This window comes from Nelumbo nucifera, chromosome 2 (genome assembly GCF_055504915.1).
Source record: "Nelumbo nucifera cultivar China Antique chromosome 2, China Antique-T2T, whole genome shotgun sequence".
In the NCBI taxonomy this organism is placed as follows: domain Eukaryota; kingdom Viridiplantae; phylum Streptophyta; class Magnoliopsida; order Proteales; family Nelumbonaceae; genus Nelumbo; species Nelumbo nucifera.
The window spans coordinates 15,493,602-15,511,296 of NC_142650.1; the positions used below are offsets into that span (position 1 = coordinate 15,493,602).

At 37.2% G+C, this 17,695-nt stretch overlaps 1 protein-coding gene and 1 long non-coding RNA gene across 5 annotated transcripts; both read left to right on the top strand.

Annotated features, from left to right (window-relative positions):
• Window positions 1–392: 392 nt before the first annotated feature.
• DFB (DHFS-FPGS homolog B) lies at window positions 393–16,420 on the top strand. Of its 4 annotated transcripts, none has more exons than XM_010258479.3 (16): window positions 393–1,033; window positions 1,219–1,364; window positions 1,446–1,511; window positions 1,672–1,781; window positions 2,474–2,534; window positions 8,738–8,821; window positions 8,962–9,018; window positions 9,230–9,290; window positions 11,355–11,401; window positions 11,556–11,633; window positions 12,776–12,940; window positions 13,043–13,339; window positions 13,735–13,813; window positions 13,984–14,127; window positions 14,497–14,660; window positions 16,085–16,420. In XM_010258479.3, exons 1-16 carry the CDS (start codon window positions 1,024–1,026, stop codon window positions 16,142–16,144), a joined length of 1,629 nt encoding a protein of 542 aa, XP_010256781.1. In that variant the 5' UTR covers window positions 393–1,023; the 3' UTR covers window positions 16,145–16,420. The 4 variants fall into 4 exon arrangements, with proteins under 4 accessions (XP_010256781.1, XP_010256779.1, XP_010256780.1 ...); XM_010258477.3 differs by having other exon boundaries at window positions 396–1,033; window positions 13,984–14,136; XM_010258478.3 differs by having other exon boundaries at window positions 396–1,033; window positions 13,984–14,136; window positions 14,500–14,660.
• An 89-nt stretch (window positions 16,421–16,509) lies between these two features.
• LOC109114697 (uncharacterized) lies at window positions 16,510–16,959 on the top strand. Its single transcript, XR_002022636.2, has 2 exons — window positions 16,510–16,650; window positions 16,732–16,959. It is a non-coding gene; the product is annotated as an uncharacterized LOC109114697 (long non-coding RNA).
• Window positions 16,960–17,695: the final 736 nt, after the last annotated feature.

Below are 17,695 nucleotides of genomic sequence, written 5' to 3' on the forward strand. Positions count from 1 at the left end.
CGCATGATAACCATGCTATTACACCAATCTCCACCTTTCTAACCCACCCACCACACAAAAAAAAGGGTAAATTGCTGAAACACCTCCTAAAGTTTATGATTGTTATTGAAATCTCTTATGAAGTTTGATAATTGTAATAATCTCTCTTGAACTGTTTAATATAGTTACAAATAGACTCTTTTTGTTAGAATTCTCTAAAAAGACATGAAAATGTCCAAAATACCTATGTAATTATTTTGGCCAAAATGTTTATTTCTAATTTGTTTATTCATATGAATCACTAGCCCAAACCCTTCCAATATTTCTTCTTAAATTGATTTATTTTCAAAAATTTCTGTCATACCAATCATTCAAAGGTAAAGCTACGACTTTAAATTCTCTTTTATTTTTTTATTGTTTATAAAATTTGTATTGTTTTTTAGGTAGAAAACAAACTCAATAATTGCTGTATGAGTATGTTAGACATTTTCATGCATTTTTTAAGATTCTAAGAGAGGATCCACTTGCAACCTTGTTATACAGAGGAGGTAATTGCAATTATCAAATTTCAAAAGAAGAGATTTCATCAATGGTCAAAAACTTCAGGGTGGTTTAGGCAAACTACTCAAAAAAAACTCTTATCTCCTTCGCGCAATTGAGCATCCTCATTCCTGTTATCCTGTATTTTTTTATTCATTTATTTTTTCTATTTTTTGTTCAATCCGTATCATACTCGCTAGTCGCTAGTCGCTTTGCCACGCTTGAGAAAGCACTTCCATTGATGTAAATCTGTGCCATACCGGCCCTTAAAGCCGATGTAAGATACTGTACCGTCAAAACTTTGTAATTTTCTTTTGAAAAAAAACAAGGTTTTGGTTTTTCAAGGGATGGTCAAGATTTCCCGTCGGTCACTCTTTGTGGTGTTCGAAAATCCAAACTCATCCTGATATCCGCCACCCTCTATTAAATACAGCCTACAAAGTCTGCGTCCTTTGTTCTTGTATCTGTAGATTTCTTTCTTCTTCCCTCCAGGGCCGAGCCAACATGTCAGGAGGTATTACGCTCGCTTCTCTCTTCGTGCGCTTATGCTGTTGCATTCCCTCCGTTAGTCGGATGCTCAATCTTGTCAATTCAGAGATTTGAGTCGGATGGCTTGTAACAGAAGTTGAACTCCTGTTCTTGATTTGTAATCGTTCTTATTCAATAAGTTTCGTTCTGTTTGCTTTTGTGTATCTGTAGGTCACACTGAATTGCCTGAGCAGAAACACGCAGTATCTCCATATGAAGAGGCCCTGGAGGCGCTCTCCTCTTTGATTACTAAACGTACTCGTGCGGATCGATCCAACAAGGGAGATCGATTCGATATACTGTTCGATTATTTGAAGGTGATTATAGCATAATTGAGGTTTGTTAGATTTGGTATGTAGTCTGGATGAGCTTATAGCTTAGTGCTTTTTGCACTGTAGATGCTGGAGCTGGATGGTCCAATTTCTGAGATGAAGGTTATTCACGTTGCTGGCACCAAAGGGAAGGTATCATTTCTGTGTTGTAGCTAAACTTAGTGCTCAGCTGAAAACCATTGTCCGTGAATACATTCATCCTAACTGTATCTTTAAGATTTGTGGATCAATGATTCTTTTTTCGGTGTATGACAAACTAACAATATACTGTTGTTACATATGCCTGAAAAAGGGATCAACGTGCACGCTTACCGAATCTATACTGCGGAATTGTGGATTCCATACTGGGCTTTTCACGTCTCCTCATCTCATTGATGTCCGAGAAAGATTCCGGTTAGATGGGTGAGTTCTGAATTAGTAGATAATTTACATGAATTTCTACTTGGCATTACAATTGATAATATTCAAATTCTATATAATTTTGTACATGGCATTTAGCTTCCAAATTGTTTGTGTTTATTTCAATATCATAAAACATATACAGGAGTTTCTACTTCAAGTTGAAGGAGTCTAGTTGTTTTCTGCAGGACAACCATGATTTCTTCTAATTTTCAGCAATTTCTGATAACTGAAAAACTGAAACAGGACTGAATTGATATGACCAAATTTTGAAGTTGGTCAAAGTCAGAAGTAAAGCTAACTGTCAAAATTTTGTTCAAACTTAAGACCCTAGATTCAAGGAGCCCCGCTAAAGAAGTTGATTGTCCTTGGATTTTTAGTTTCTTTTGATGAGATTGACTGGTTAAATTCTGTTGTTAGATTTTCAGTTGAACTGGGGCAGGAAGGTTTGAAATATTGTTTTCTAGCTTTAGCTTAAACTAAATTATTCAGTTCAGTTGCTGGAACATTTATATGTTACAAACCTAGTGCACTTTCCTGGAACATTTGATTTATTTTTATTCCATCAGATTTAATATCTTTTTCTTGTTATGTGGAGTTTTATCACTGGCAATGTAACAGCTAAAAGTGAAACATTTTTGCATGTAAGTCTTATGAAATTTCTGATTGTTCCAATTTCTGATTTGCTATTGCAGAGTGGACATATGTGAAGAAAAATTTTTAGCTTACTTCTGGTGGTGTTGGGATAGACTGAAGGTATAGAACTCTGGATGTCTCAATCTATTTATAATGATAGGATGTTCTTGTTTAATGAAATCTTGAAGGTGTTTTGAGTTTTTGACCAAATTTGTTATCTTGAATATTTCAGTCATTATTTTTACTATTTTTTAGAAAAGGTGAAGTATCAATTCAATTAATCAAAAAGGAAAAAGCCTTTGTACAACCAGAGGCTGTACATCGGACGAGTACAAAATTTTATGTGCTTTCTAATCGTTTTTTCCCCAGAATTTAGAACTTCTGGGATTTCTTTCTGGTTTGTCCAAATTTAAGGGAAAGCTGGAATTTAAAAACATGAAGTGACGTTGCACCATCCTACAATAACCAATAATGGTTTATGGCAAGATTTATATTATTGGAAATACACCACACAGCCCTCATCCAATAGGATATTGACAGAATGTAGGAAAAATTCTAAAAATTAATGGATAAGATTGAACGGGTCTGGTAATCAATACCATAGGTTTGTTATAGCCATGCATTCAATTATACCATCTTCTCTATGTTTGATAGTGAATACCCATTTACACCCAGCATGCTTTTTTCTCCCTTTAGGCATATCAACCAGTTGCTAAGTGTCATTCTTAAGAGTATTCATCTCCTCTTTCATGGCTTCTCTACACTCAGGTATAGACAAAGCCTTTGCTGTATCATGAGGAACTGACACAGAGAATAGCAGAACTAGATGTACAACATGATGGTTGAATGAAGAATATGAAAGAAAGACATATGGGATGATGTCTACATTGGCACGTCCCTTTTATAAGAACAATAGGAATATGTAAATCATTGAGGAAGCAGGAGAAGAATTAACTTCCTCAATCATTTCAAGCCATAGCTCACACAGGATGGATTGGACAAATCCTCATTAACTCTTTGAGCACTAAGAGTTATCAAGGCACCTTGTTGGACTAAGAGCCAAGAGGAAGTTTGAATTTAATTAGATTCAAAAGGTAGCCACATCTTCATGTTTGAGTGTTGCTAACAACTTTTAAATCAACTTATTGTAGGCAGATTCATCTAAAATTTGCCCAAAAGGGTGTTATTACTGGAGGTGTTGGAGCTATCATTTGGGATAGATGGCTTGAATTGAAGCAGTTCATTAGTAGTAAGAGAGTTGGAAAATTGATTTGTTTTTCCATGGATTTTTTGACCAGTAATGGAAATATTTCATTGAAACAGAACATCAGAACACCTTACCGGGTGTCTCACCCAAGAGAAAAAAAGGGAAAAATAATTTTACAAAAGCAGCCTACAAAAAAAAACAGATTACAGGTTAGCACCCGGCCCTGGGCATCCCCAATGAAACCTTCCCTACCCACCCTTATATATATATATATATATATATATATTGAAAATGGTAAAGTAATGTATTGTATTAAGTATCTCTATAAACACCCTTGTAAGTATTAAGAAGGGTATTAAGAAGGGCCAAAAAAGTCTAGACAAAAAATAATGGCAAAACTTTCCTCTGTAAGTATTGTTAGCAGAGAGCCAGTTCCTAATCAAACCAAAAGCAGAATTAATTACAGACTCCATTGAGCTCTTCTTGTTTTCAAAAAGCCGAGAATTTCTTTCCATCCATTTAACCCAGATTATGGCCAAGGGAATTACTACCCAAGCTGATCTGCCTTTCTTGCTCATATTCTGAACATACCATCCACCTAAAAGATCTGCAATAGAATTAGAATGACACCCTTTTCCAATGGATTTCATTTTGAAAGTGAGCCCACAAGCTTCTAGGAAAGTTGCATTGAATGAACAAATGGCTAAAAGATTCCAGGTGCTCTTCACAAAGGCTACACACAGTGCTCTCCAAATCCACACCTCTTAAATATTCTTTAGTCTGACATTTATCCAGCACCACCAACATTGAGAAAAACTTAATTTTAGAGGGAGCCACATTGCCCCAAACCTCTTTAAATGGAAAAGCTCTTGGCTATGCTTCAGATAGATGCCTGTAGAAGGATTTGACAGAAAAAATACCAGAATTGTGCCACTTCCATGTTTTTGAATCCCTCTCCTCATTGCTATAGGTCTGATTCTGAAGTAAGGATAGCAGATAAGAGATGTGCCTCAATTCCCAATCATTGAACTTTCTCCTGAAAACAGGATTCAAATAAAATTGTCCCTTATGATGTTATAAGAATTACCAATTTTTGCATTCTTGTTGCTGGCTAACCTGTACAGATCTGGAAGCAGAACTTTCAATGGGCAGTCATCACACCAAGAATCTCCTCAGAACCCAACCCTGCTCCCTTCACCCACCTTGTATCTTAGACCTCTCAGAAAGTGGGGATAAGCTTTATAAATGCCCTTTCAATGGCTGCAGTCATAAGAGATCGTATTCCATCCATTATCATGGAGGCTATATTTTCCCATAATTATCTTTCTCCAAAAGCTTTCTGGTTCACTAAAGAGTCTCCATAGTTAGGGCTGCAAGTAGGTGTGAGTTTTAGCCGAGTCGAGCCAAATATCTAGCTGTTTGAACTCGGCTTGGCTCGAGCTCAACAGTGAGCCAAGCTTCATATAAAAATAAAAAATTATACATGTAAAAACGTACACATATAAAAATTATTATTATGGGGGTGTGGATAGTAGAGCGTTGACCCTCAATTCAGTTGGGTCCCTCACTTGTAAGTCTTTATTTTTTTTTTTTTTAACTTCCTTGTATCTTTCTTACCCTCCCCTTCTCATACCTTCCCTGTTAAGGAAATTTGGTACTCTTCCATCCCTCCTAGAGTCTGTGCTTTTTGTTGGGAAGTGTATCATGGCTGCATTAATACCTGTGATAAACTTCAAAGGAAGAGGCCAAACTGGTGCTTTCTCCCAAATGGTGCTGCTTATGCAAGCTTAACGGTGAGAATGCAGTTCATCTCCTTCTTTCCTGCCCATTTGTTGGTTTTATTTGGGACTAGTTTGCTTCGTCATTTGTTGCAGTTGGCTTCCTCCTATTAACTTGGGAGAATTGTTTAGCCCTTCTGCTTGTGGCTGTCCTACTAGGAGGGGCAGTTTGATGTGGAAATGCACAAGGGCAGCAGTGGTTTGGACAGTTTGGGAGGAAAGAAACTCTAGAATTTTTGGGGGAAAGGAAAGAACCAATGAGGCATTGATTGAGGTCATAACCCTAAGAGTTGCACAATAGGCCAAGATCTCGGTTCTTTTCTCAGATTTTAAAGTTGATGATTTCTTCAGATCTTGGGGGGCTATAGCTGCCTCTTCTTCTAGAAGACAGATTGCAGCAGTGGATTGGTCACCTCCGCCTTGTGCCTGGTTGGAACAATTTTGATGGGAGTTGTGTGGGCAACCCAGGCCCCTCTTGAATTGAAGGGTGATTAGGAATGAGGAAGGTAATATTTGCACCTTATTTTCAGGTCTAGTTGAGTAAAATGATGTGGCTAGAACAGAAGTTTTAGCAGCTGTCTTTGGTCTTGAGAAAGCCAAGGAAATGGGTTTTGAAAGGCTAATCATTGAAGAAGATTCCAAAATAGTGGGGGACTAGTTAAAGAAAGGGGAAGGAGTCTCTTGGCATCTAAGGAACAACCTTAGGAGGTACAATTGGCTTTCTAGGGACATGTCTATTCAAGTCCAATGCGTCAGAAGATCTGCAACTGTTTGGCGGATGGTCTTGCTAAGCAAGGAGTACAAAGACAGTCTATATTTTAGGCTCAGTTGTAGTGCTTGGGGTTTAGACACAGGGTGTCTATTTGTATCCTTCACAACTTCTTGTTGTACTTCATTAATTTTTCTTAATGAAATCATTTTCTGAGTTGCTGATAAAAAATATTTATTATTATACATATCAAAATTAAAAATATTGTATATAATAAGCTTGAGCTTAGCTTGATTAGCAAACGAGTCTGTAGCTCAACTCAAAGCTTGGTTTAGACCGAGCCAAAGTGAGCTTTTCACTAGCTGAGCTTGAATAGCTCGTGAAAAAAGCTTGGTTCGTATCCACCCCTAAGTGCAAGTTGGGATGGGCTAGGTTGGGTTGAGGTCAAGCCTAACCCAACCTGAAGTTCTTTGGGTTGGGTTCCAAACTTCTGGTTGGGCTCAGGTTGGCCTGGCTTCTCTACTTTCTTTCACCAAATGTTCTTATTTCTTAGGCTCAAGGGTTGAAGTCAATTCAGTTTTAGCATTATTGTAAGAGGACATGGTTATTATGCTTTTGAAAAATTTTTCCTTTAAACTTAAAATTGTTAACATACACGGATACAATATTGCATATAGATACATTCATGCATGCATTATACATAAGTACTTACAAACATAAATAAATATTTATATAATATTTATACATACAAATATGAGGCTAAGTCAAGTTCAGGTTCGGTTGGGTTGGTCTCCACTCTCCTTAACCCTAACCCTAACCCGAACTCAACTCAACCCAACCTAACTTTTTTGGGTTGGGTTCGGGCTAACCCAACCCAAATTGTAGACTTATCCACAGCCACCTACCACCAGGTTCTATATGTTTTTTAAATTATATTTGACACCAAGTGGAAGACCCAAGTACTTAAAGGGGAAGGATCCAATCTTACATCCAAGCTCATTGGCCAACACATTAACTTTTTCAACCTCTCCAACTAGAATCATCTCATTCTGAGTATTTCACTTTCAGGCCCAAAACCACCTTGCACCAGTAGAAGAGAGTCTTTAGATGTCTTACTTGGTTGACATCCACATCATAAAAGAATAGGGTGTCATCTACAAACTGAAGCAATGGAACCTTTTTTTTTATAATTAAAGCAAGCAATGGTGTTTCCAACTTCAAAGCCCTTATATAAGCCTCCAATCTCAGCTTTTGTTGTCATTCTGTTCAAACTCTCCATCACAATAAGAAATAGGAGTGGCGATAATGAATCACCCTGTCTCATCCCTTCTGAGCAAGGGAAATTACTGCAGGCAGGGCCATTACTTAAAAATGGAGAATCATGGACTAGAAATAGTGAAATACACACATTGATCTAGTTCTTCCATTTTTGGCCAAATTTCATTCTTCTGAGCATATACTTCAAGAAATCCCAGTTGGTTGATCATAAGCTTTCTCAAGATCAATTTTACAAACAATAACAGGTTTTTCACTTCTTATTCTTGAATCAATCAGTTCATTTTCCACTAGAGCCTCATCTTGGATATGCCTAATAAATACAGAAGCTCCTTGTTGTTTTGAAACAATAGAACCAATGACCTTCCTCAAGCTCTTGAGCTAGTTGACCTTGACAAAATACCTTAGAGGTTATTGATTGTAAAGTGTTTTAGTAGTTGGAACTCTACTTTAATCAACCTTTCATGTGGTGATCAACTTGTACAAGAGCGGCTACTTTGTGCAAAAAATGCCAAAGGTTATGTCTGTATCCAGTCCACCCCTCCCAAAACCTTGAACAACCAGGATGCCCAGGATGGGGGTCGTTTGTAATTTTTGGCTGTTATTTTGTTGGAGGCTTGTATAACCATTGGTTGCTTTTCGTTAGGCTGATAGAACGAGTAGGAGTTGGCTAAGTCTTCTGGATGTATCTTCTTCTATTTTTCTAGTATAGTGGATCAAGCTCCCTCTTCCTTGGGCATAGACTTGCAAGCTGAGTTACAAAAATCTTTTTGGCCTCTGGTTTTCTACTTATTGTTTTTGTTTTCTTCCTTTTTATGTCTCCAGCTATAGCTTTTTATCCAGTTACAGTTTCCTGGCCTATGCACTCTGGGTAACCTTGTTGTATTGTTTATACCAGGTTTAGAATTGGAATTGGAATTTTAAGTTTTTAACCTAATATAAATTCCAAATTGTCTGAAGCGCTGCCATGTCTAAATATTTTTCATTGTTGAATCACAGTGTCCTTGTTATTCAGGTACCTTGTAAATCTTAATGCATTGGGCATTTCATTCTCCACAAATGCATGACTCCAGAGACACCACCCCTTTTCACTATGCACGAAATGTGGCGATATACATCACTTCACTATGAGCATGTCTGCCCTTCCCTTCCCTTCCCTTCTCAATGTATATTTATTATGATTCTTTCCCTTCCCAATGTATATTTATTATGATTCCTTCCACTCTCATATTGTACATAGGAGATGCACCTCCGTACTGATCAAACTACTAAAAAATGTTGAATTCTCATTCTTGGGGATAGTAGACCATAATGAAGTGTTTATTTCATGACAATTTCTCCACTTTGTGCACAGGAAAGAAGTAATGAAGATATACCGATGCCTACCTACTTCCGCTTCCTTGCTTTGCTTGCCTTCAAGATATTCTCAGCAGAGCAGGTTAAGATTATGTTATTATCTTTCTATTTAATTGATACAGCTTTTGGACCTTTAAAACATGCCCTTAATGGATCTTCTTTGCATGGATGAGGTGGAACTACTACACTACCTTTCTCTTTGATGTTATAATCATTATGCAGGTAGATGTTGTTATTTTGGAGGTGGGATTAGGAGGAAAGTATGATGCGACAAATGTGGTATGTACTACTTTGTTTTACAAGAGTATTCTGATAAACATTCATTGGTCCATTCTCTCGAGATATCATTGAATCATTGACTAGCTTTTTTTTTCCCTGTACTTGTGTGTGTGCGACTAGTATGTATTAGATTAGATGAACTTGATACAGGATACAGTTGTTGGGGAATCTGTTGAGTATGACTTAATGCAATTTGGAATTCTCTTTTTAGGTACAGGCACCAATAGTGTGTGGAATATCTTCCCTTGGGTACGACCACATGGAAATTCTTGGTTAGTAATCATGAACTTGGAATTTTGTTTTGTCTTATCTCCTAGTGCAACTTTTGAATATCTGTACTAAAAGCAAGTGACGAAAATATACACAGGCATGTTTTCTGAGGCAGTATTGTTGCTCAAATAGAAGAATATATCATTTGCTGCTAAATATTCAAAGCTGCAATGGAATATATACTGCACTAATTAATATGGATGTTTCTCAAATATCATCATGTGCATAACAAGTGTATATGTATGTGCTGCTTTCGGGTCCTATTCAGAAGGGGAACTCTACTCAGGCAGAACTGTTTGCAGTTTGTCAAGAGCTTAGTGATTTGGGCATCAAGATGGTCGTAGAATCAATCTAGGAGTATCTGGATTTTTTTTAACTTTTGAGTAATTTTCTGCTTTATGGATATTTGGTAATTTTACTTAATTCTGGTGGGGTTTAGTTTGATAGTTATGTTGTTTGGGTCTTATTTAAGTTGCATTTAAGGTTTCATAGTTGAATAGGAATTATGATGCTTTCTTTTGGCCGAAGCTTTCTAGTGGCAATTTTGTAAGTTCAATGAACAGCGAGCCAAGCCCTATTATTTTTCTATAAATACATTTTGTAAGCCATTTTTTGGACAGAATGGATTGACAGTTTTTTAGAGTTGCATGAGTCTTCCCTGTGCATTTCTTCTCAAAGCAAACCTTCACTCTCTCTCTCTCTCTCTCCCCTCTTTTCCTCCCTCCTTTCTATATTCTCTCTCTTCTCTTCTAATTCTCTATTACAGATTTAATCAATATCTTCTGGTTAGTATCTCTTATAGCTCTCAACAAGGCTTCAAATCACTCTTTGGGACCCTGCACATAACCCAACTAAGTTTCTCCCTTCCCCTTCTCGCAATACTTTTCTCCTTGAAACATTTCCATCTTTTTGTGCAAGACAAATTCATATCCCTACCAAACTTGGTCATTCCTCATTATTTTCCATTATTATATACTCTATCAAGGTTCAACCCAAAATTCCAAACAAAATCCTAGTTTTCAAAATTTGGAATTTTTCCTCACAAAGGAGGATTTCCATCCTTTTGTGTCCAAACTATGCGGAACCTTTTCAAATTAAATTGCCCCTACACATTTCCATATTCTAAATCTGTAAACAAATTTTCATAGAAAATTCTATTCTGAAACCTACTTCCTTGGTTCTTGTAGATTCCATTGGTCCAGGTCCAAGGAGATTGATGAATTGTTAAATCTGATTCAGAAACGTTCAAAGGTCAAATTGCACATTTTAGATGGTCCCATAAACTCTTCTAAAGCTTCAATTCACCTTCTTGAGTCATTCTTATAATTGTTCATCCCACCTAGCTCCTATAGGACCACCTGTCCTACTTCCTACATCATTGAGACTCATTGCCTCAGTAAATTATGTAAATTTAGAGGTGGAGGGGGGGGGGTTCAAAGGTATAGACACATTGAGGGAGATTAGAAAGATGGAAGAGCTGAAAGTAGTATGTAGAATTGTATATAGACTCTGAGATCATCCTACTACCTGGATAATGAATTAGCTAAGAAAGAAGTAGCCAGAAGAAAGCTGTATTGGGGTGTAATGGCTCAAGATGGGACTGTAAAAAGGATTATAGTTTGGGGCTAGCAGGGCTATCAAACTAAGAGGTGCCTCCCACACTGTTTTTCTTGTACATTATTCTTTTATATAATTAATAAGATTTTTTATTGTTACCAATTAAAAGCATGATACATGTGTGTAATGTAAGCTTTTCCTTGTACTAGCATAGTTTCCTATCATGCCTTGATATTTTATAAATTTTATTGATCTTGAATTAGAATCTATCAGCAACTCTGTGCAAAGTTAAACAAACTACAAAAGATGTGAGATCATAATGCTTGAAAGGTCATTGAGGTTGGCTCATATTTTAGATGACTTCTCTTTCCTGCTGGAATGGATTTCCTTCTGAAATTTCGTGGCGAGGAACATCATTTTAAGTCTAGAAATCTAATCAGATATTTTGGTATATCAAAATAAGGATGTGTAGTAAGTTTTCATCCTTTATTACTGAATGTTTGCTACAGGAAATACCCTTGGAGAGATTGCAGGGGAGAAAGCTGGTATATTCAAGGTGGTCTTTGAACCTTGTTTATTTATAAAACTTACCCAATATTATTGGTTAAATGAAACCATATTCTAATTGTAACACCCTTGTGTATTAGACATTCTTATGCTTTTATTTTTTCTTTTATTTTTATTTTTGGTTTGTGTGTGTTTTATTACAGCATGGAATTCCAGCCTTTACTGTGCCACAACTTGATGAAGCTATGTCTGTGCTTGAGAAGAAGGCTTCTGAGCTGGATGTAAGTTGTACCCATTCTTTTTATCCCTGAAGTTGAATTTGCCATTCAAGTTTGAATCATCTAACATACATCCTGCTTTGTATACCAATTATTATTTTATTAGTAACTATAAAATTTTATGATACTAATAATAATATACAGTATTTATGTATGGCATATCAAAAATTTTACACCATGATCATGAAGCTAGCTAATTGCTTCTCCCTAATGAAGAGATTTTAATTTAAAGGATAAACACCGATTCCATATCAGGCTCTATCTATTAGCCCTTCTTGAGCTAAAGAGTCTGCAAGAAAGTTAGCATACTCCAATCTATGGACCAACTGTCTTTTCTCTTGAACATGATTCCTAAACATCCACAGACCATATCCATGTCACCTCTCAGACAGCCTGTTGTGGTTTTGGAGTCCCTTTCAACCAACAAGTTTCTGAAGCCTGCTGTTGTGGCTAATTCCAAACCTTGAATTTGAGCTTGTAACTCTGCTTTTACTGAATTTCCAGCCCCTATTGGCCCTGAGAACAGCAATGTAATTGTTTATTCCAATGATTTAGACCATCTGAACTTGTTTAAAGTATGTAACAGGTATAGGAAATTGTTATTTGTTTTGATACTTATATAATGTATATTTGTTCATTTATTTCCCTTTAGTGTAAAACACCAATCCTCCAATAGTTGCTTATGGCTTGTTAAATCACTAACTCATGAGACAATAGGCAAAACTTTAGCAATTGGTGAGCTTATAATTCTTGTCTCAGTGCTGCTGCCCAAGCCATGACTTACTAGGCTTTCCATCCCTTGGCCAATTTTTGATTAAGTATAAATAACTGAAGGAAACCAGATCCCAGATCTTGCCCTAGTAGACTGATGAATGGTCCAGCATGTCCAGCAAAGAGAGGCAGAACTAGGCGAGGGCAAGGTGGCTTCCTCCCCACCCCCGAACGTTTTCCCTTTATAAATATTCAATTTACTAGTGTAGTGGCCCCCACCCCACATACCTGTAGCAATTAAAAGCCCCACCCCAACCACCTTTTTTTTGTCTGGCTCTGGGTCCATGGCCTAAAATTCCAGCCCCGGCTTTGCTACAGTAACAAGTTAAAAAGGTTGTAAATTTTACCATGTAGTTATTTCTTTCTGGTTATAGGTACCTCTTCAAATAGCACCCCCATTGGATATCAACTTGCTGAATGGTCTTGAACTTGGGCTTCATGGAGAGCACCAGTATCTAAACGCAGGTCTTGCAGTTGCTCTTTGTCGTACTTGGCTCCAAAAGACTGGCTATTTTGAAGGCATGTTTCTGGATGAGATTGTAAGTTCTATATTTTTTTTGTTCCTTTTCCTTTTTATGCCCATATATTGTGATGCTGAGAATATATGTTTTTTTTTTTTTTGGGGGGGGGGATGGAAATAGAGTTCATTGCCTGAGCAGTTCATCAAAGGGCTTACAACAGCCAGTTTGCAAGGACGTGCTCAGATTGTCCCTGATCCATATTTCAATGGTGAAAGCACTGGAGATCTAGTTTTCTACTTGGATGGGGCTCATAGTCCTGAAAGCATGGAAATGTGTGCAAGGTGGTTTTCTCTTGCTATTGCAGAAGGTATCCAGCAACAAAACCCCTTGAAGGAGCAGCTGCAGGATAAGTCTAGAGGTTCAAATGATCTAATGCGGAAATGCCAAAAGGAGGACTTAAGGAAAAACTCCAAACAGGTAAGAATTTGTTGCTTTAAAATCTTATTAGATCCCTGTTTATCAAAAAAAAATCTTTTTAGATCCCTGTATTAATGTTTTATAGGAAAACGCCAGAAATTTAAACTGCAAATGAGAATATCATAACTTGGACAATTTATCGATATATGCATGAAACTTAAATGACATCTTTCTGAACTTTTGAAGCAAGTGAAAATAAAATACTTATACCATAAGGCACATGCTTATTGCTCTATTGTATCTTCATCACTTTTTAAAGTCTCAGAAAAGATTGGTCTATTGGGTTTTACCTGGGTAACCTAAACCAATTTTGCCAAAGATTCTACATTTCCTTCTTTAATGCCTCATCACTTGGAATGAGCAATGATATGCTGAACTTTGAAATATGTGTGCAGATACTGTTGTTCAATTGTATGTCAGTGCGAGACCCTCAGCTACTTCTTCCACGCCTTATAAATGCTTGTGCTCATCATGGTAATATTTGTGAAGGGCATCTAGGATAAATCTCTATATTATTCTATGATAAGGCTATGTGTAGTTGGACTTACAAACTCATCCACTCAATTCTAACTTTTTTTTTTTGATCCAAACAAAATTGATAGTCCGTGGACAAAGGTCATATTGAATCTTGATTGCAAATGCAGGAGTGCACTTCCAGAAGGCCCTTTTTGTACCAAACATGTCAATGTATAACAAGGTTGGCTCCTACACAGTGCCACAAACTGATCCTCAAGTGGATTTATCCTGGCAGCTGACACTACAAAGAGTGTGGGAAAGCCTCATCCATGGTAAGAAAGGTATCTTTGTTCGTCTATATTATTCCAAGGCCATGAAAGTATGAATGTTCCTTTCTTTTCTGTTATATATTTTAAGAGTAATCAATTAATCAACCTCTCTTTCTCTCTCTCTCTCTCTCTCTCCCCCTCCCTCCCTCCCTCCCTCCCTCCCAGTGGTAAATAAATCAGCCTCTCTTTTAGGATGAGCAAATTCCTTTTATCAGTAAAATGTTGCATAATGTGACAAGAATGAAATTCAATGTTTTCCTTTCTCTTCTATTTGTTTTGCAATGTCCTATGTTAATCATTATAAATGAAAAGTGCATTTAAGACCATTTTTATTTTCCTTTTCTGTATGCTTTGATGGTTTCATCCGCTTAGTAGGAGGGGATGACAAAAACACAGACTCTATCTACGAAGAAGGTAAAGAAGATAAAGAAAAGTATCTCATGAGTTGTGAAAGCAGTTCAGTGTTTCCCTCGCTTCCATTAGCTATTAGATGGCTCAGGGACAGCGTCGAACAGAATAAATCTGTTCGTTTTCAGGTAATTCTAGCTTTCATTTTAAGTAAGAATAATTGATATATCAAGTCTATTTTACTTGATGGCACAATCTTGTCCATGATGTAACATGAATATTTGGTCATGGTCATAGAATCAGAAAAACTTCCATCTGGTTGGGTTTTGTTAGAATATTGCATGCATCAAAGTCAAATGTCTTTAAGAAGAATCTAGTACCAATCACAATTCAAATCAAATGACTGGCCAGAAATTCCCTGCTAGGTCCCCCTTCTGCATAAATGCAAGAAACTGGAAGATTTTCTACTTATTTTAATCTATATCACTTTATTTTGTTATTTATATTTCAAGCTATTGGAATGTGTCAAGCCACTAACATTGTGATTTTTCATACTTTCATACATATGGATAGGGGTGATCTCCAGCCTGAGCCAGCCTAGCCTGGAAATTTTTGGGCTTGGGCCCAGGTTTTGTGTCTAGGCCTGACCTCTAATATGTATTATATAATTATATTATAGCATACTATATTTATATAATTATATTGTATATACTTTAAATGTTATACGTATACAAATATGTTTTATTTTATTTTATATTAAATGCTTTACATAAATATTTTAATATATATTATACATTCATGAGTTGACATGTGAGTCCACTTGTGTATGTAAAGAGCAGCCCAGTGCACGAGGCTCCCGCCAACTTGTGTATGTATAACATTATAACATATAAATAGATGAAGGCAAGACCTTCATTCTAATACTTGGGCAATGTAGGACGTGGAACAAGTAACAACACTCAAAAGGTAGTGAGTGTTGTCCCATGTCCCACATCGCCCAAGTATTAGAATGAAGGTCTTGCCTTCATTTGTTTAAAGGATAGACAGCAATGTGTTGAAGCCCATATTTTTTATATCATAGGCCAAAAGCCAAGCCAAGCCTGGCCCATCCCAGGCCTATGCAACTTTTTTCTACATGCGATACACATCATATAATATTAAATACTATAAATAAGTAAAATTTATTATTTGATGCCATAGGTCCAAAGCCCATCCTGGGTCCATATATATCCGGGCCTGGGACTGGACTATAACCTTTATCATAGGTTCTAAGCCTGTCCCCAGCCTGGCCCAGCCCATGATCACCCCTATATATTGGTGGACTCATTGAATGGATTGGAGATTTGGTTTCACCATATCCCTAAACATCCACTTGATTTCCTACTTCTGAAGAGTCAGTTACATGATCATAAAATAGATCAAAGAGATAAAGTTCAAGCTATTTGATGCAATGGCTAACCAGTTAGTATTATCTGATCAATGTGTTTATTGGGCTGCACAGAATGCAAGATGTGGTCCATTTTCCAGGTTCATGGAAATGTTTGGTTTCCATTTGCACAAATGTGATTTTATGGGCTTAACATTTTCTCTTCCTCTGCTTGGCTTTTACCAGGTCCTTGTAACTGGTTCTTTGCACCTTGTGGGGGATGTTTTGAGATGTGTTAAGAAGTGAGGGATTGGATTAAATTGAACTTCCAGGTTTGTACTGAAGCAGGTTCTGGTGATCCTTATCATATGAATAACATCCTTGGATCTTTCTTATATCTGTGGGAATTTTCTTCTTGGGGTGTGGAGGTACTTCCCTTGCTATGCAGTGGAGTTGATCAACTCCTACTTGGCCTTTTGATTGTCAGAGATTCTTTTTAGTAAACTAATTGGTGGTATGTATTCCTTAATGATATCTTTAATGTTCCATGTTCTGTGTCCTTTAAAATCTGCTTTAGGTCATCAATGACAGTACTATAGTGTTTTTTTTTTTTTTTTTTTTGGGGGGGGGGGGGGGGGGAGGGAATTGATAAAAGAAGAATGGACATTAGTGGTAATATAATACAAGGTTTGTTCTTTTTCCACATTGTTTAGCGTTATGGTGGTTCAATTCATACATGAAATGCTAGTACCATTCCTCTCCCATGGCTTCAGAAGAAATTCTTCATGACTGAGGATTATCTTGGCTGGAAGGTTGGTTCAGAAGTGTATATGCAATCTGAAGTACAAGGTTTGAACATGTTTACAGTCTATTGATGTTGTGATTCTTTGCAGAAGGCGCTTTATCTTTGAACATCACAATTGGCCATCAGAAATATTTTGTTGCAGGGAGCTCCATAAGGAGGTCATATCTAGTAGATTGGCATTTTTAGGCCACGTATGCCCTCATATCTATCTGTTTTACCTTTGGTTCCGAAGACGTACGGAACTCCAAAAAGTGTAAACCTTCACCGTAATACGGGGAATTGCAGAGCCATGACGGTACCATGCAGGTTTTCCAAATATTTGCGTTAAACTTAGAATTGTACTAGTTCATGCATTATACGGGGTTTGCTGGATTATTCCATGAAAGAATAACATCACAGCACCATCCAGTCTGGACGAAGGATGAGGTTACTTGTGGCTTTATTTTGCACATGGTCGTCTCCGCAATGGCTTTATCTGTTTGGTGCATGGAACAGACATGTGACATATGTCTACAAACTACAATCCTATCACTACTCTCTAGATGCTTAGTTATCTCTGTCTTCGGTGAGCTAGAGTTTAGGATGAATGTGAATAATAATGGTAGAGCTTATGTATCATTGAAATCACCGTGGTATGTGCTGAGCTGAAAACGAGCGTTGGAAATTGGAATCTGAGGGTGGTCACCTTGTGCGTAAAATGCTGGACAGTGATAGGATCTCAACTGAGCCTGACTACTCCTCCAGTTCAAAATCGGACTTGGGTGATTTTTATATGTAACTAGTTAATGAAACCTACCTCTTTTGTTTGGGGCCCATAATTGTACTGTCCGGATCTATTATTGCACTTGTGTACGCTGCACTTAAATCATTCATTTATGCTTCAGTTTGGGAAGAGTGCAATTACAAATATGTATTTTGCACTATGCATTTATGGATTTGCACTCTTCCCAAACTGGGCCTATATGTTTGAGCCCGGATCTCCTGTACTGCACTCACATTGGTGTGTGCGAGGTTGCTCTTCCATTCAAGATTTTACACAACAGCCAACACAA

Bases quoted from the DNA above. Each gene is read 5' to 3' on its own strand.
- DFB (XM_010258477.3), top strand. The intron at 1,512-1,671 runs GTATCATTTCTG...TGCCTGAAAAAG, and splicing joins TTGCTGGCACCAAAGGGAAG to GGATCAACGTGCACGCTTAC. The intron at 8,822-8,961 runs GTTAAGATTATG...ATCATTATGCAG, and splicing joins AGATATTCTCAGCAGAGCAG to GTAGATGTTGTTATTTTGGA.